Raw genomic sequence first — 19,535 nt, 5'->3', positions numbered from 1 at the left:
CAAACATTTTATCGTAAAAGTCCGCCCTAGGTCATTTTCTGGGCTGGCTTCGCCACTGACACGTCCCTCCCTGACCAGAAGAAGGATTTGTATGTTGAGTGTCCAGCGTACTTATCTGGATGGGAAAGAAACAAGAGTCAGTTGGGGATGTTCCTTGTGGTAACACGTCCCTCCCTGGATGGTTATGGTCTCGATCAGTTAGAAGAATATTACACTCACTCATGAGGAGGAGGTTGATGCATGCCCAATCAGAACAAGGAAGCTCTCTGTCTCCCCTGTTGTGCGTGTTGATGTTCGGTGCAAGGTTGTCTCTGACCTACCCACCAAGCTAGTTGAAGGTTTGAAGCATCATGCAAAGTTTGAGAAATAAGATTCCTTTTATTATTTCTACCCTTTTCTGAGTTTGAGACTCAAGTTTTCTGCTGTGTCTTACCTGTGCGACTGCCATACTGGCACAGACTATGTGAATTCATACATGCTTTCTCCTGTGCCAGGTGAGGCAGAGTATTTCAGTTGTGACATTATTTCTGAATCAGCAGATGCTGTTTAAGTGCTTTATCCTATTGAATTTCTTAACATAATCTCAGTAATATTATTTCTGAATCTAGCATTGCCTTGCCTTGAAGAAGGGTGCTCCTATACTTGCCAATCTGTAGGAACACTAGAATGCCTTTCACTCAGCGCCATCAGTTTCTGATCAGTATTGCTATTCTATGACCAACTTTTAAAAGCTAAAAGACAGACCTTAAAAAGCGACGATGTATATGGATGGCAAGGGTGAAGCATTGGATGCAACATCGAACGCTAGTTAATTAATAATCAACTGGCTTGGAATGTGAGTGCAATATTGTGATGCATATGCACGATGTAGCATTTGTTTGGATGTTTTTTTCTTTGAGAAATAGTTGATTCCTGCTTGAGTGTTGTCCGATTGTAATATTGGATAGCCTTACAATGCAAATAAGACCATCCGTCAGTTTCGTTTGCCGGCACCGGCTTGAGTAATGACCACGTCACGCTCAGCATGTCCAGTTAATAATACCACTATTACCAGTAAGCACTGCCACGAAGAAGACTGAAAATTTTCAAACGGTTTAAAATCAAGTGTGTATTTGTCTGCATGCACTTCAGGACAGTAAGAGAAAATTTGAACAGACAGCCTCAAATAGGATTTACAGTTATGCCAGTGGATGTGTAGAGACTTAGAGATGCAAACACCTCAGGTTCTCATCCTTCTATAAGATTATATGCAGCAACTAGACACATCCTCAGTAAGGAGATTTGTAATGTACATATGCTTTCCCCTGGAACCAGAGACATGGAGCAGCTTCTTGCAGTTTTACAAGACCTCCCAGTCATGCTCCAGATCGACTGATGAAGAAAGAAGTTGATATCCAGTGGTTTCTACATCCTGTGATCCAACAGGTATGGCCTGATGTGCACTCATCTGCTTCTTTGACCACCGGAGTTTACTCGACAAGCTCCTCATAAACATTTTCTGCAAGCAGCAAGAAACATCAGTTCAGAGACAAATTTTGGTAATATGGCATTATTCCCTTTTAAATTTCCCCAAGCACCTCTTTGAAGTAAGCTTCAGAAAATATTAATCATGAGCTGAAACTTGCTCTCACTAGCTAGATTTACATGAAGCGGACATTATGATGTAATCCACCAACATAATTCGTTTTCTATTACAACAACAGCACCACCATGTTTCAAATAATATTACCTGAAATGATGCATTGTTTCGCTGAGGGAACGGGGGCACAATTTCGTCGTTTTCCATGTGCTCCTGGCCATCCCTTAGGTCCTCTGTATCAACAGACTCAACCATGGTGCCAGCTGGCATATTTGGAACATCAGCACAGCTAGGCACATCTGAGCTCGATTCATGTGAAATGCTAGCTCCTGCATAGATCACGTAGGAAGCATAATAATTTGCAGTCATGAGGAAAAATATCTAAGAAATGCTTAAACCGTGAATAAATATCAGAACTGATTAAAGGCACTAGCTAAGTAATTTTGTTATGAACAATCAAAATAATGCCTTTAATGGGACTTAAAATATATTAAATTACGAAACACTATCCCATGTAAGATCGTCATCTAGTTTACTGAACCATAGAAGTTTGTATTACATAAAATTTATTTTTTAACTATTTGGGTGAACAAGTCAGGCAAACTTTATGACCAAACACTATGAAATTGGGAAGATTCATAACTTAAAAGACAACAGGAAAGAACAGAGCTGCATGTCATATTTCAAAAGTGTACAGATACAAACCATGTGCGGTTGCTTCCACAGGGCCGTTTGCACTGTGTGATACCATTTGCTCTTCATAATTAGCAGTAGAATCTTCTAGCAGCAGTGCTTCAAAAAAAACAGCAGAATCTACCAGAATATCTGTGAAAATTCAGTATATGAAGGCACAGTAAGTAACATAAAAATAAATTATATGTGCCTTTATCATTCTTATCAATATATGTAACTGAGGCTATAAGCAGCTTGCCTGAATGTTCTGAACAGTGAAGTCCGGTTTGTTCCTCCTTGTTCAATGCTTGAGGTACATAATCATCTTGGGTTGCTTCCACAGGGTCGTTTGCACTGTATGATACACTTTCATCTTCATAATTTGCACTAGAATCTTCTTGCAGCAGTGCTTGAAAAAAAACAGCAGAATCTACCAGAATATCTGTGAAATTCAGTATATGAAGGTACAGTAAGTAGCATAAAAATAATTATATGTGCCTTTATCATTCTTATGGAGAAAATAAGGTGAGGTTATAATTATAAGCAGCTTGCCTGAATGTACAGAACAGTCAAGCTCAGCTTGTTGATCCTTGTGCAATATGTGTGGTACATAATCATCTTGGGTAATGGTAGTGGAATCTGTCCGGACATGTACATCCATTTTCAATGAAAATAAATGTAAAAATAGATAAACATATTGATGGTTGGTGGATAATCACTTGTTCTCTTTTCCAAGTGAGCAATCAAAATCATTATAGGGCACACTTTTTATCTTTTAAGATCAAATATTCAGCATGTTTACATTTCACTCGCTTTTCTCAATACTCAAACTTAAGAATGTGATAAAACTGAGCCTTCATAACGAGTAGGACCATTATCTGGTTCGCTAAACCAACCTAGAAGTTTAAGATCTCACGTCAAATACAAATTTAATTACAAAAGAATCTTGTATGTATTCTTCTATTTACTAAAGTAGTAAACCAATGAAGTTGATATGATTCAGAACAGTTTACATGTTATTTGCATTCTTGCATTGAAGCTCTTTTAAATACAAGGGGAGAGGTAACAGAAAGTTATGTCACATTGAAAAGGTGATGAAAAGGTACAAACCATGAACTGTTACTTCGACAGGGTCATTTGTACTGTGTAATACCGCTTCCTCTTCATAATCTGCCCTAAAATTTTCTAGCGGAATTTCTCTATAAAAAACGGAAGAATCTGCCAAGAATATGAAAAGCAAGGTAAGTAACATAAATTAAGGATGCGCCTTTATCACTCTTATGGATAAGTCGAGGTAAGGAATTTGCCTGAATGTCCAGAACAGTGTCCGGCTTGCTCTGCCACTTGATCTGTTTCCAGAGCATGAGGTTTTACAGAAGTCTCTGGATTCCATAGAATTACTTCCTCAGAGCTGTCTGAAAGTGGGGGGGAAAGGTGGGAAAACGATACAAAAAAATAGTTAGGTGATAAGATGTCGATAAAGAGAAAATAGAGCATCTATTAGGGAAAAAAAATAGTACCACATATTCCACTTGGTGAGGTGTCCTCTGCCTCTGGCAGAAGACGCAGATCATTTGCTTCAATGCGACCTCCTTCAGAAGAAGTATTTTCTGGGTACACATGATTCCTCAAGGACAAACCTGTACTTTTACTTGAAAATGATTCAGTTCCATGAGCATCAGTATCTACACAGCCAGTAGATCTGTTTTCCACCGTTATGAGAGATGCAGGAGTAGAGGCTTCAGTATTTGGTCCAAAAAGCGGTGTCTCAACTGATGCTGCCAAAGGTTCAGTGATGACATTGCTAATAGATTGATCCTCCTCATTTGGCACCTCATCATCAGTAAAGGGGGCAAAAATTATTGCCTGGACATCTTCAATGAACTCAACAGCCTTATCATGAGCTGAATCCAGATACTTGATAGGGAGCTGTCAAAACAAAATGCAAGAAACAGATACAAAGTGCGGTCAAGAAAATCCTCTCTTATCTTAGATATCTAAATATAGGACCAAAACAAGATTACAAAAAATCGTGTTTAACATCAAATTTAGGAGAAGGCACTACTACTACCTCCATGAACTTTCTCACATTTTCCTCGAATCCATCAAAATCGATGCCCATGTTGAATCCACCCATATGTGAGAAGTCAATATAATCCGAATCAATGCTTCTCGCCATTTTTTTTCTTTCTGTCAATAGAAGGATGGAAATACCCTGTTTCAGAGTTGCACAGTGGAAGTTCAGAGTGAAATACCAGAAAACACTAGTGTCGCAATATCTTTTCAGTGGCATATACAATTTCTACCAAGATTCTCGAAATTGTATATTTACTAGATTTGCATTTGCATTATCTATCGACACTGAGTTGCATAAATCAAGTCCACACATAATGGGATCGTACATGACTACAATCGAATACTAGCACATGATTTTAATGCCAGAACTGAACGCTAAATGTACGTTTGATCCGACTTCAAGTGTTGCAGCAGGGTTTATTCAAACTCTTAGTCTTAAAAGCGCAGACTTGCTCACCGGCGGCGACAAAGGAAAGCTGGCGGCGATGGTCCCTCACCTGGCAGGCAAATTGCAGCCACGGGAAGACGACGGTGAGGTGTCCACTTGGCAGCGGGCTTCGCCGGCAGTGACGAGAAACGGCGGATCCGCACGCCGGCAGCTACAGCCTGTCGGGTGAGGCGACGGCGGAGTCGGCAGGGCTGCGGGGGCGCGCGTATGTTGGGGCACTTTAGAGGCACGTGTCCTTGCGGTATGCAGTGCACCCGGCGGCGCGTCGTACGGCAACCGGGCTCGGAAGAGTCCAGCGCGTGCGGTCGGGTCTCGTCCGTCCAGGGCCCTCCAGCCTCCAACTCCAACGTTTTTTTTTTTCGGTTGTTCTTTTTTTTTTGAGAAACCGGGTGGAATTGATTTATTGATATAGAAGTTTACAAGCAACTCTTACAAAGACAACCCTGATGATAACACAATTACATCCAAGTCCTTGTAAGACTTTCCCTGTCATCTTCGACGCCGGCCACCGGAGCCGCCGCTCGACGCACCATCCCTGGAAAAGAGAAACGCCAGAGCTGCTGCTTGAAGCCGATTCCCAGCTTGACGAAAGAACTTCGACACACAATTTTAGCGCTCTAACAGTTGGCGCACCAAAGAAGCCGATGCACACTTGGATCGATGAACGCCCGAGCAAACCGTCGCCAAGAGAAAGGAAATCTGGCACCTCAAGACCTGCTGGCGACCTCCAAGCAAACCACGACGAATCGACCCCAAACTGAAGACTCCAACCCGATTTCTCAGGGGAGGAGGGAACAAACCTCACAGGCACATCCGTAGACGACTCGACGACGACGACGCAGCCGCCGGAGAAGCACTGGAGGGACAAAAGCACCGATTGCCTGAACCCTAGGCCACCGGGACGAGCTCTCCTTCGCGCCGCCGCAGACGGAGCGAGGAACCCTAGACTAGCTACAACAGAAAAGTGTATGTACACCGGCCATCGATCTCGCGGCTCCTCTCCACCTCCGGCACCGGAACGGTCGCCGAACGCGAAGAAGAGCCGGCGAGATCGACGCCGGGACTAGAATCGCCTCTCCGCCGCCCTCTTGAGTCTTGAACTATAGCAAGGGGAACGTTTGGTGCGGCTTGTGGTCGGCGAATTTTCGGTTGTTCTTTTTTAAGAAATTTGTTAGAAAACGTCAAGGGCCAGTAAAGGAGGAGGCGCCTCAGCATGTTTTTTTTATTTTTATATTTTTCAAAATCGTTTTTTACAAAAATATATTTTCGGTTTCATAATTTACAGATTTATACCCCCACCGCCCGGCTGCGGGGCGGGCGGCAGGGCTGCCGCCCTCCTGCCGGGTGGTAGGGACCTTAATGTAAATAAAATTTATTTTTAATCGCATTTTGGCTCCTGGGGGGAGCCTGCCGCCCCGCAGCGGGGCGGTAGGCCTACTCGCCACCCGGCAGGGGGGCGGCAGGCCCCTCCCGCAAGTTAAACCTTGCCCGTCAGTGCGGCAGTGCGTCATTAGATGTGGTTTTAAATATTTTGGATAGAAATAAAAACTGTTAGTAAAGTAGATGAATATGAAAAGTATAACTTAGCAATTCATACACATATGCAACTGAGAACGAAATAGGTGATGCATGAGAACGAAATAAGTATAACATGATGACATATTCATAACAAAAATACAGAAACAACTAGAAGCACCTCCTAACCACTCTGGCCATGTCGACCTCTTTTACGCTGTGCGTGGACGTGGTCTGTAGGGTATGTGTGTCGGTCTGGAGGCCCTACGTCTCTACCTGGACGTCCGGTGGCCACATGTGTCTGGAAGGTAGGATCGGCCTGCTGGTTAGGTGTAGAAAATAACCGACTCCAGTCTTCGAAGTTCGCCTCCAAGGTATCTTGTGTGACCCCTATGCAGTAGCAATTAAGATATCTTAATCATCGTCTTATAAGTCATTTATTTGGGTACATATTCATCATACGTACCTGTTGGTGGTGGATACGAAGAAGGACTCATATCAGGAAGCTGGTGGTGCGATCCTGTAAACCGTTCAAATTATTTAAAATATTCATAGAAATAAGAAGAACATGATAAATTCGGGTTACAGATTAGGTATTTACCTTGTGTTCCTTCTGCTGTCGCCATAGGGTAATACGAAAAAGGTCTCGCAGGCTCCCTCTAGGGGCCAAAATGCGAATAAAAATAAATTTTATTTACATTCAGGTCCCTACCGCCCGGCAGCAGGGAGGCAGGGGGCCGGCCGCCCCGCAGCCAGGCGGTAGGGGTACAAAACTGTAAATTATGAAACTGAAAATATATTTCTGTAAAAAATAATTTTGAAAAAAAAAACGCGCCTCAGCTGCGTGTGTCTGGTCCGGCCCGGCCCATAAGCCCTTGACTCCATTGGGCTGTCCGCATAGGCATCTTCAATATCCGGTCCACACATGGTTGGAGAAGGTAGTGCGGATTCTTCATGGAGAGAATTAGGCCTATGGCCCTAAAAAAAACTCAGTTTAGATTTTTGGCCTTTTTCCAATCAAATTTAGCTCTGTGGCCTCAAAACAAAACTTTGTTAGTTATTTGGCCTTCTGTCCATTATGGGCATGTTACGGTGTTAATGGGGCTGTGAAAAGATCATTTTACCCTTGGTATGAAAAAAATAAACAAACAGAGTTCAAAACTTTGTTAGTTATTTGGCCTTCCGTCCATTCTGGGCATGTTACGGTGTTAATGGGGCTATGAAAAGATCATTTTACCCCTGGTATGAAAAAAAATAAACAAACAGAGTTTTTCTTGTTTAATTTTTTTGAGGCCAGAATAACACCGTAACATGCCCAGAATGGACGGAAGGCCAAATAACTAACAAAGTTTTATTTTGAGGCCATAGAGCTAAATTTGATTGGAAAAAGCTAAATACCTAAACTTAGTTTTTTTCAGGACCATAGGCCTAATTCTCTCTTCTTCATGTGGTACGCTGTCGAGAATTCACTCAATGAAACCCCAAGAGAAACCTTTGTCAACCCTACCGTTTTTGTTCATACAACGTAGCCTTCTTTGACTTCGCGAAAGAGTGCGAGTATATGCCTCCCCTGACTTTGTTCATACAACGTGACATAACATTTTGATATGGTCTGAATTTACATTTGGCTTATTGAGCTTAATTCCTTTTGTGTAATTATTCTTACATGTTTGATGTTTCCTCCCCTGAATCCCTGTGCAGAACCGTATGCTCGCTTTGACAGGTCCGTATCGAGCACTTGGTGACTTATGTCAAGTGTATGTTGAGTTTGATCTGAAGATTAAGGATGAGGGGGCAGTTGACGAAGATTTCAGCAAAGGTTTATTGAAGCTCAATGCAATTCACGGTTCCGGTATACCTTTCACATCTTCACCACGAAGTTACCTAAGTACTGTGGAAATGGTGTGTGTGCCTGTTTATCAAGCCTTGGAAGCTTCTATTGGAGTCAACTTTTTCAATGGGAAATCTACGTTCACTGGCAAAATATTTGCTTCGACTTCTGAAATTGATACAAGTAAAATGGTTAAGTATGACAGTCAAGTACCAGGCACCAAGACAAAATTTTGGCAAGGTTCGAAAACCAGTTTTTTTTTTAGCCTCTGTTTTTTGGGTACTCAAGCCTTGGAGATGCTCTTACAGCAGCAAAGAACCAAAACTTAGCATCACCAATGCAGTGCGTTAAGCTTCATTCTGCCAAACTTTTGGAGAGAGAAAAAAAACTAGATTCGTGTTTTTTCTATTGACAGGTGAAATAATGACAAACCAAATCGGTTGTTAGCAGGTACTACCAATATTCTGTATAGAAATAACAAATATACGAGAAAACTTGGAATAAAGACACGGAATGATCCAGATATAAGAACTCAATTTATCACTTTGGTCCCAGCCAAAACCATCTCTCACACCATGTCTGCCTTGCTAACTACTACTGTGAACAGCCATAGACTCCACTTACAGGAAAACTACATTATGGCAATAATATATGAGAGAAGAGCTCAAGAAATCTACGGCTCAACAGTAGTAACTTGCTGCCACTCACCATCCACAGCTTCCTTCCACAGGGTCACATTGTTGTTGCCATCAGACACCGCCAGTATATTCCCGGTCAGCGACCACGACAGCCTCCACACAGGGGTTCTGAAATCATACAGGATCCGACCTTCCCACTGCTCACCTTCTTTCGCTGATGTCCAGATGACCACTGTTCCATCCTGAGAGGCGCTCGCGATGGTGGACTTTGGGAGGCCAAGATTTGGCGCCCACGCAACATCTCTCACCCAGTCCTTGTGCATCTGCAGTGCAGGGAAACAATCCATCCTCCAGCTTCCGTTGGTGAGCTTCCACACCTTGACAGTGTTGTCGCATCCACCAGACGTGAGTTTCTGAACATATTCATACTGGCCAGAAGGTCCTGCACTGATTAGAGCACCTGGTGCCATTGCAGGAGCCCAAGAGACTGAGGTCACTCCTACTGGATGCGCCTGATCAATGCGTGTTGTGTCCCAACCTCCATCAGAACGAGCAGTGAAGACTGAAATGTTCCCATCAGATGAACCGCATGCCAAGCTGAGACCCAGCTCATGAGGCGCCCATGCGATGGAATTCACTGAAGACTTGTGCTCAACAAAGGTGTGTACCTGTGCCCATTCGTCGGGCTTGCTCCCTTCTTTCCAGATGATAACCTGGCCATCATAGCTGCAGGATGCAAGCATGGAACCAAACTTAGGATGTGCCCATGCAACTTGCCAAACTGGGCCCCGGTGTCCACTCAAAGTTGCAAGCTGCTGATGCGATGTGCCACTTACGCCAATGATCTTTATCGTGTTGTCAGAGGAGGCTGTAGCAAGACGCTTCCCATAGTAATCCATGGCGATATCATGCACCACATCTTGATGCCCAGTCTCAATCTTATGCGGCGGCATTGTTCCTCACTCCTCAGCTTGAAGACACAACCAACTCTTTGGTGTTGGCCCCGTTAGGCTCCTATTTGACAAAACAAATATGAGGGCATCAGTCAACAATAATAAGGCCAAGTTAGACATCACATGGAGTTCATAGTTCATTAGTATGCAATATTACGGTTACAATCACAACAGCCCTCAAGAAAAAAATATTGCAGTTACAACAGCACTATAACACTGACGGTCCAATACAACAGCTAGTTTGTTATTGCGGTTCCTTTTCCACAAAAAGGCAAAATTCATGATTCATCAGATTAACTAAGGAAATAGGTTGGTTAAGGATACACCTCTGACCAAAACCTTTGATACAAATCAGCTTAAAGAGCTTGGAATACTGCGGGTGGAATTCTATATCTATCACAACATCAGGAAAATAAAACCAATTCATCATGTAGCATGACTGGTGACTAATTCTATATGTATCACAGCATCAGGAAAATAAACCCAAATCATCATGTAGCATGACTGGTGACTAATTCTCTATGTATCACAGCATCAGGAAAATAAAACCAATTCATTATGTAGCATGACTGGTATGGTATGACTGGTGATTGGGAAGAATATTGGATTCAAAATAAAAAGACATATAGCCCGGCAGATCCATATAAAGTGCGACAAATTTGGTACAATAACATCGTTTTCATTTTTTTTCAGGTCTTTAGTATTTTGCAACCCGCTCGAGACCACGTATGTTCATAGTTAAGCTCTGAAATACTAGTAGATAGAAAAAGAAAGGAGAGATCCTCAAGAGCCTAAACAAACTTGACGGACCAAAGGAATCGGTGTGACAAGAAACCCCTAGATATAAAACCAAACGCGCCCTCCCTAAATCCCTACCTAACGCCAGCATCCCGGAAGAATTCCTCCCCATGACCTAGGCTAGCCCCGGCCAGACGCACAAACCTAGAGGACCAAATCAAGACCCCCAATCGCCGTTCCTCGGATCCATTCCGGCGCAGACCATCGGTAGCAAACGACAGGCCACTGGAGGGGACGGAGAGTCAGGTCTTGCTTACCCGCGGACGGAGGGGACGAGGAGGAGGGCTAGAGGAGCGAGGCGGAGGTGGGGTGCGAGGAGGAGATGGAGATCGCCGCTGCGGCTGCCGCGGCGGAAAGAAAGAGGCGACGACGGCGAGCACCCTTCCCCAGCATGTCGTCGCTTCCTCGGGTTATATGGGCTGGGGCCAAGCCCATCAAGCTCTCCAAACTCTCGGCGAGCTGGGCCGGGAAGCAGTTGTAGGCCTAGCAGGCCTGACACCGAATGCTGCTGGGGTGGCCCAATCTACGCGTAGTCAAAGGTGATGGCAACTAAATTCATACGGTGACACGTCATCTTAAGATGACTTAACAAACAACCTCTACAATAGATTGTCTTTTTAGTTGTCTCATAATTGTATCATATATCTTAATTTGTGTAATGAAAAAAGAAATATAATGAGTACCATGATAACAACAACTCATACAATGGTAAAGAAGTGGTCACATAGTCCTTAATTTTATATTATGAGACAGTTGTTTTGCAAACAACTACTCTGTTCTCTCTTCTCTCCCTCTCTCTCCTCCACACCATCAAAAATTCTACGTGAAACTGAATTAGACAATCTATCAAACTGATGACATGTAGCAATTTGCTTGCCTCGATGGATCCGGTTATCTATGAATTCGGGGTACGGAGAGCCGCAAGTTCAGTTGTCAGAGATGATTTAAACAAAGAGAAGGCATTTCATGAGGGTACTAACACTCCAATTATTCAGTCAACCTCTGACCAATGGGACGAGCAATTCCCACGTGGATGTGGCATGGTACGGCGCCAACGATGATGGTAGGCCGGAGGCGAGGGGCGCAGGACCATCTTGGCCATGTTTCCAAGCTCCAACCACCACCCCAGGATCGGAGGCAACGGCAGCAGGGTGGTGGCATGGCATCATCGGAGGGAGTGAAGTGAAGTGACTCCATGAAATTTGATGATTTGATGCGTGGAGCAGGGCGGGCCACGCCTTGGAGCTGGAGGGACCGAGGGAGCATGGGGTCAATGATCGCGGGCCCGTACCAGTACCACCCTGCTGCACTGCATCGTCAAGTTAAATGCGGCCGCGCTGCACGCCGCCATGTCGCCCTCATCTCGCCCGCCACCTCGATCCCTCCCTGGCCGATCGACACGCTACCGCGCCCGTATTTAAGGCCGCCGGACTGGTGCGCTGCGCTGCACTCCGGCGCCCATCACTCTAAGAATGGCAATGAGTCGGGTTCGGATTGGGTGGAGCCTCCGTGCATCTAAAATCGAAACTCGAAATCGAAATCCGAACCCGAAACCGATTCGGGTGGAAATCCATCACCAAAATCAAACCCGCGGATACCCGAAACCCGAATAGATACCCGAAACCCGCAGATAAATATACACATATTCACATGTATAAACAAGAGGCAATAAATAATAAATATTTTCATGACTCAACTTTCAATAAATTTAATAGTCTAAGTAAACAAATTATCATTAACATATTATAAAACATGAGTTTTAATTCCAAATAATTTATTTCGGATATCCATTGGATATCCACGGGTGGAAACCAAAACCAGAAACCGAACCCGAAAACAAACACAAACCCGAACCTGAAAACCGTGGGCGAAAAACCAACACCAAACCCGAATCCCGAAAAACCGAAACCCGCAGATACCCGCACCGAACCCGAACCGCTGCCATCTCTACATCACTCCCGCTCCAGTACTGTAACATCCCAGATATTTTACCTACATGTGAGCCCCAGTTGTCATCTCCTCTTCCTCCTCCCGTGCCTATCCACGCTCTCGAAGCCTCCCAAACCGGCCAGCTCGCTCCCGTGCTCAACTTTGCCACGGCGTCGTCCGTGCGTGACGCCGCGACGCTCCTCTCCTCTATGTCGTGCTGCTCCTCCTCCTTCTGCACGTGCTCATCCCTCCTCTCCTCCTCAGACCACGCCAGCCCTTCCTGCTCGCACTTGAGCTCGCCACCGCAGCCCGCCATGGCCGCCAAGATCCACTCGGCGATGAACTCCCACTTCCGGTCATCATCTTCGACAACCAAAGGCTAAAATCGACTTTCCTCGACTCCCTGAAGCTCATGCTCTCCTCGTTCCAGCGCGTTCCGCAAGTTTCCGCGCTCGTTCTAGAGTCATGCCGCCGCCGGCATGCTGCTGCTCGCTGCGAGACGCGCGCACGCGCCTCTGTGCCGCGCCGCCGAGCGCCCACACTTCGTCCGGCCCTGCTGAACCCTCCCATGGCCGCCCTGTCGCCGGCCACTCACCGGAGCGCCGCCACACGCCGCCACCATCGCCATCCGAGTACTGCTCCCGTCGCCGGCCCTCCTCCGTCCACCCCGGCATCATCCGAGACGACTCACAGGTAGCTCTCGTGTCCCTCATGCTCCCTCGCCGCCGGCAAGCCACCCCATCGCCGGAATCGGCGTTTTCCCAAGCGCCCCTGCTCTGTTTCGCGACCAGGGACCTCGAGCAAGAATTTAAATAAGTTCAGGGGGTTTTCTGCGAAGTCCATGACTCAGGTGAATAGTGCTGTGAAGGGTTGTTTTGCAATAATTAGCTGAAAATTCGAATAATCATAGTAAATCATAAAAAAATCAAAAAAAATGCAAACTAAAATTTGTTGGATTCCTTGTCCTAAGATCTACAACTTTCCTTACAGGTTGATCTTCAGTTTATAAATAGTTTTTGCTCTAGTTTAAATGTTAATTTAAGTGGTTGCAAGTTTTGAAAATGCATAGTAAATAGTAGAAAATTGTAAAAATGTAAAACCAGTTGGATTAGCTTTGATTTGTCATGTAGAACTTAGGAAAAATATTTAACCTGCTGTTTGTTTAATGTTTTCATGATGTATTGATTTAATCATAGGTAATGCTAGTTTCAATTTATTTATTTAATATCTACAGTTCTGGATGTTGAAAAATTATAAAATTTATGCAGTAGCTTATTCTTTGCATGCTTAGTTCACTGTAAAAATTTCATGTCCGGAAGCTATGCACATGTGTGTAAATCTATTTTTGTTCAGTTTGTCTTGTTGATGATAAAATAAATACTTTATGTTATCAAAAAAATGTGGGTTAATTATTTTTACACTCCTTCTCCGTATCATATCATGTTGGTAAAATTTGGTTATAAGTTTAAAGCAGTAAGTCATGTTTCTGCTTTTGATTAGTTGTTAGCCATAGCTTTCCTGTTATACTTGTTGCTAGGCAATCTTTTTCTGCGGGTTTAATTTCAATAATTCATATTGATCTTGAAGTTAATTCCTAAGATCAGATTGTGGGTTACTTTCATGTCACTTGGTCTTATGTGCTTTTTAGTTGAATAAAAACCTCTAGTTACCCGTCTTGCTCTGTGTATTTGCTTTGTCGTTCTAAGCAAGTTTAGTAATACTTTTTGAAGGAAACACTTCAGGCTAAAATAAATTAAATGAATTCTTGTATTGCAACCCCAACCCATTTGCCTTGTGAGCTCGTTTGTTATGTTTACTCGGTAAATAATTGTCCAGTCATATCTTTTCTATTAGTCACATTGCATTGCATCATGTGTTGTTTTTATTATATTCATGCACTCGTATCATTGCATATCATTTAGGTATGCTAGATGTATAACGCGTGGATGTGAGGCACGTGCTGACGGAACCGAACCACAAGACGGTGAATGGTGGATACATCTAGAAGATGGATGGATGGATCCCAATATGCATGACCGAAGGAAGATGCTCGCCAAGCGAGTATCATCTAACTAACACTGACTTAGTGTTAATCCCAGGCAAGCCCCGGTGCACATCCTATTATTTCAAATTTATGACGCCTATATATGTTTCTATTACTTGCGCATTAGGTTTATGAATTGTTTGGAACTCTAGTTGCATGATCCCTAGGTTCCCTGGAGTTATACTAGTATGTATAGGACGATAGAAATGCTACGCTTAATAAGATCTCGGTAGAAGTCGAGTGATTTCTGGTCACTCGCGAGATATAGGATATCTCGTTATTTTGAGTATATGGAATATTGGAATAGGTTGAAGAAGGAAAATAAAATGGAGACCGGGCAGGGAAAGGCTAGCCCCGTCTGTGTCGGTTAAGGACCGTTCGTTGTCTGGCCCTGTGATCGAGTTTGAATTGTACTAGCCGCATGCCGGGAGTAGGAGTTAGTCGAAACCGGTAAGCCGAGTACTGCCTTGTTTCGAAAGTACAGAACTTCTACACACCCCTTAGGGCAGTCGAGTGGCCGCGGAGAATTGGGATGCATATGTTTACTTTTGGTGGTCTCTCGTAGGGCTCGGTTGACTATATGCAGGTGGGGCGGTTCTGTAGTTCGAGGCGGGGAGGGGAATGGTTGGTTCGTATTGTCCGACGGGGCAAATACGTGCCGTGTTGGTTAGGTCCACCTTGCAAGGTTAAATCGGATCGATTCGCCGTCAGTCGCTCTCGGATACGAGCACATTGATCGCAGCACCGTATTGTAGTAATGAGATAGAATATTAATGTATATGTTGAAGGAAATGTTGAGATTACTAATTGATCTTCTATTATGTTTGTTTTAGAAAGGGTTCTGCAAATGCCTAGAGGATATTAATTTATATAGAATGTGAGCTAAAATATGGAAAGTAAGGATCCACCCTTAGATGCTTTTCTGCAAATAAATCCACCAACCAGAAAGCTTTGCATGTCTCGATATGTGGGCTAAGTATATCCAAAAGTCGGGTAAGTCTTGCTGAGTATTAGTATACTCAGGGTTTGTTGTTTACCCTGTTTCAGGTATAGAAGCTAACCAGGATTCGCATCAGTGGGTTCGATGTGACGTCCTCACGTGTTCATAGTTATCATTTTGTTTTATTGGTTCTCAATCAAATTTCCTTCTCTCAGGTCATATTCTCTTCCGCTGCTGTCATTTATTTTATGTAAATTCTAAATTTAAAGCTGTTTTGTAAATATTTATTGTTATTATCTATTTTTGTGAAATTATATTATGCTGGTACCGTCTGTGCTCGCCGTCGCGCGAGACTTCTTTTGTGTTTCGACCGGCCTGTGGGTTGGAAACAGGCTGTCAGGTTACACTTAATTAAGCTAATGCGCCTGATGCGTTCAAATGATGGCCATTACGCTTAATTAAGCCGTTTAACTTGGCGGTTCTGTGACAAGTACTCCGCAGTGTCGAGCGTCTTGATCCGTCAATGGCGTCTCCTGCTCCCGTCAAGAACAAGAAGGTAACTCTTCTTCTCCGGCCTGCTCGTCCGTTCTAGTATATACGCTCTCCGGTCTCCCGGCAGCCGGCGCTAGCTTCCTGCCGTCGGGTCATGTATGTTTCGTCGCGCGGCGTAACACATGCTGGTGTTGGTGCGCGTCGTTACCGCTGCCGCGCTGCGCTGGTGCTGGTGCCGATCGCCGCCGGCTCCGAGCCCGTGGAGGCGACCGTCCCCATCGACGTCCTCCGCCGCGCGGGCGCCGACGTCACCGTCGCGGCCGCGGGCGGCGGCGGCCTGCTCATTGACGCCATGTACGGCGTCAAGATCGTCGCGGATGCCAGCATCGCCGACTGCGCCGACGCGTCCTGCGACCTCGTCGCCCTCCCAGTAAGACGAAGCAAGGCCCGGTGGCTCGCGCACGCTCCCGTCCGTCTAGTATTTACTCTGACACACTCGCATCGGAGGTTGTTGTAACATCCGGCCTCGCGGAGAGTCCGTTAGGGAGCGGCGGACGGTCCGCCCAGACAACACCCAGATATTTATCTGCATGTAGGACCCGCTTGTCATTTCCTCTTCTTTTCTCCTCTTCACTTCAACCAGTGGCGAACGTGTAAGATTAGATGGCAACCGTGACTGCCTATCTTGGCTCGTCACGTCTTCGTGTTATCTATATATAAGAATTTACATGCTTGACTTACAAGGCATTCGGTTGGGAAGATAAGGATTACAATCTTGATCTAACAAACTCTATCTACCAAAATCTATCTCAACCGAATGCATATCTCAACCATGTACACCGCCAGGTCTATCGCCGTGGCACATGTGTGTTACACGTTACACTATATTTCCTAACACCCCCACTCAATCTATACATGTGTTTTCTAAAAGGTTTAGATTGCTCTTGAATTCTTCAAACTTGTGACGCGGCAAAGCTTTGGTGAAACCATCAGCAATATGATCTTCAGTTGAGACAAGCCTGACATCCAATTGTTTTCTTGTTACTCTTTCTCTAACAAAATGGAAGTCAATCTCTATATGCTTAGCTCTTGCATGAAACACAGGATTGGCCGACAAATACGTAGCTCCCAAGTTATCACACCAGAGACGAGGCCTGACTCTTAACTTGACACCAAGTTCACCAAGCAGCTGTTCTACCCACGTCATCTCAGCTGTTGTGTTTGCCATTGACTTATACTCGGCTTCAGTACTTGACCTCGAAATAGTAGGCTGTTTTCTTGCACTCTAGGACACTATATTCGATCCCAGAAAGACTACAAAGCCTCCAGTAGATCTTCGATCATCTCTGGACTCAGCCTAGTTTGCATCTGAGAAGCCATTTATGACCAATGGCGAGTTCCTTCGGATTAGCAACCCTGTTCCTTCCGAAAACTTTAGATATCTGATAATTCTCTTGACTGCTGACCAATGATGTGTAGTTGGAGCATGCAAATATTGGCATACTCTATTAACTGCAAACGCTAGATCTGGTCGAGTGAGAGTAATATACTGTAATGCACCAACCACGCTTCTGTACCTCGTGCTGTCAACAGGTCCAAGTGGATCACCATCATGCTGTGACAACTTTTCCATCGAGGGCATTGGAGTGGTTACTGGCTTACAGTTTACCATACCTACTTTAGACAGGATATCCTTTGCATACCTCCGTTGAGTTAACAACAAATCACCATTCGGTTTCTTATCAACTTCAATTCCCAGGAAATAATGCAAGTCTCCAAGATCTTTTAGAGCAAAATCAGTCTTAAGAGCCTGCAACAGAACCTTGATAGCCTCTTGAGAAGAGCTAGTGACAATTATATCATCAACATAAATCAACATGTATATCTCTACATCTTTCTTTCTATAAATGAAGAGCGAAGTGTCAGACCTTGATGGAACAAAACCAAGACTGATCAGCTTGGTGCTTAAGCGTGAGTACCACACCCTCGGAGCTTGTTTAAGACCATAAATTGCCTTCTTGAGTTTGCATACAAAAGAGGGATTCTCCAAGCTTTCAAAACCTGGTGGTTGTTTCATATAAACCTCCTCTTCCAGAACACCATGCAAGAACGAGTTCTGAACATCTAGCTATCTTAAGCACCATCCTCTTGTTACTGCTAAACTTAGCACAAGCCGAACAGTAGCTATCTTCACCACCGGGCTAAACGTGTCTTCATAATCTATGCCATATCTTTGCTTAAATCCTTTTGCTACTAACCTTGCTTTATACCGATCAACTTGACCATCTACTCTCCTTTTAACATTGAACACCCACTTACAGTCAATGAGGTTCATGGCTCTGGATGGAGGAACCAAAGTCCATGTACCATTACTTTGTAGGGCATCAAACTCAGCTTGCATTGCATCCTTCCACTCTTTAGACTTCATTGCTTCATCAACCGAACTAGGTTCACCACTAGCACAAATATTTGCATACCTCACTGTGCCATCTGTGTATACCTTGGGTTTGACAATGCCGCTCTAAAGTCTTGTGTGTGGACGCAACAAAATCGGATCACCAGTAGTGCTTGGATCAGCTTCATCTTGGCGCAGGTTGTTGGGAGCTGCCACACCTGAAGATCCAGTGGCCGCCGCGCGCGGTGGAGAGGATACAGTTCCCGGAGTCGATCCTGCCCCCCCCTCCCACGCGGTGAGCCCAGGTTGCCGCCCGAAACCTCGGATGAAGCTTCTGTCGGCAGCACCAAATCATCTTCGGGATTGGCGCCGAGACCTTCTGTGTCGCCTTGATCCATAGCATCAACATCTGATATCTCATGCACTTCTTGCACACCCGGCTGTTCCTGTTCATGAGACGAATTACTGGGCACAACAGTATTAGTAGCATTAGGTGCATGACAATTTACATCCCCAGGAATAAAAGGAGGGATGGTTTCTGGAAGGAGCGAGATGTCGCTTCTCAAACGAGCCCCGGCATTTGGATGCAAGGAGGAGAAAGGAAAAACACTCTCATCAAAGACCACATCCCGGGAAACATAGATACGGCCAGTTTTTGGTTCAAGACATTTGAAACCCTTGTGGTGAGCACTATACCCCAAGAACACACACTGCGTTGAGCGGAAAGCCAATTTTCTAGTGTTATACGGCCTCAAATTTGGCCAGCACGCACAACCAAATACACGCAATGAGGTGTATTGAGGTTTTTCTTTAAGTAAGAGATCGACGGGAGTTTTGTTTTCAAGAACTTTGGAGGGCAAGATATTAATAAGATAGGTAGCTGTAAGAAACGCTTGATCCCAGAATTTCAGAGGCATTGAAGCTTGGGCTAAGAGAGACAACCCTAATTCAACGATATGACGATGTTTTCGCTCAGCCCTACCGTTTTGCTGATGAGTATGTGGACAAGAAACTCTATGAGAGATTCCCAATTGGCGGAAAAAAGAATTTAATCTCTCATATTCTCCTCCCCAATCAGTTTGCATATGGATTATTTTCCGGTTGAACTTTCTTTCAACAAAGTTTTGAAAGTCCTTAAAAACTTGGAAGACCTCAGATTTTTGTTTAAGGAGATAGATCCAGGTGTACCGACTATAATCATCAATAAAGGAGACATAGTAGGCAT

The 19,535-nt window shown here is 44.5% G+C and overlaps 2 protein-coding genes across 3 annotated transcripts; both read right to left on the bottom strand.

Annotated features, from left to right (window-relative positions):
* Nucleotides 1-1,082: 1,082 nt before the first annotated feature.
* Nucleotides 1,083-5,128, bottom strand: LOC120676929. The gene is made up of 10 exons (XM_039958276.1): nucleotides 4,825-5,128; nucleotides 4,323-4,441; nucleotides 3,772-4,180; nucleotides 3,559-3,666; nucleotides 3,362-3,469; nucleotides 2,804-2,890; nucleotides 2,511-2,693; nucleotides 2,285-2,404; nucleotides 1,730-1,908; nucleotides 1,083-1,498 (listed from the first exon to the last, which is right to left on the bottom strand). The coding sequence occupies exons 2-10, from the start codon at nucleotides 4,428-4,430 to the stop codon at nucleotides 1,340-1,342; spliced, it is 1,461 nt and encodes a 486-aa protein (XP_039814210.1). The 5' UTR covers nucleotides 4,431-4,441; nucleotides 4,825-5,128; the 3' UTR covers nucleotides 1,083-1,339.
* Nucleotides 5,129-8,588: 3,460 nt separating this feature from the next.
* LOC120674118 (protein transport protein SEC13 homolog B-like) lies at nucleotides 8,589-10,905 on the bottom strand. Of its 2 annotated transcripts, none has more exons than XM_039955239.1 (2): nucleotides 10,768-10,905; nucleotides 8,589-9,773 (listed from the first exon to the last, which is right to left on the bottom strand). In XM_039955239.1, exon 2 carries the CDS (start codon nucleotides 9,710-9,712, stop codon nucleotides 8,795-8,797), a length of 918 nt encoding a protein of 305 aa, XP_039811173.1. In that variant the 5' UTR covers nucleotides 9,713-9,773; nucleotides 10,768-10,905; the 3' UTR covers nucleotides 8,589-8,794. The 2 variants fall into 2 exon arrangements, with proteins under 2 accessions (XP_039811173.1, XP_039811174.1); XM_039955240.1 differs by lacking the exon at nucleotides 10,768-10,905 and adding an exon at nucleotides 10,655-10,732.
* Between the last annotated feature and the right edge of the window lie 8,630 nt (nucleotides 10,906-19,535).

This window comes from Panicum virgatum, chromosome 5N (genome assembly GCF_016808335.1).
Source record: "Panicum virgatum strain AP13 chromosome 5N, P.virgatum_v5, whole genome shotgun sequence".
Lineage (NCBI taxonomy): Eukaryota > Viridiplantae > Streptophyta > Magnoliopsida > Poales > Poaceae > Panicum > Panicum virgatum.
Note: the sequence above shows the minus strand (reverse complement) of the source record. Positions and strands in the feature narration are given on the sequence as shown.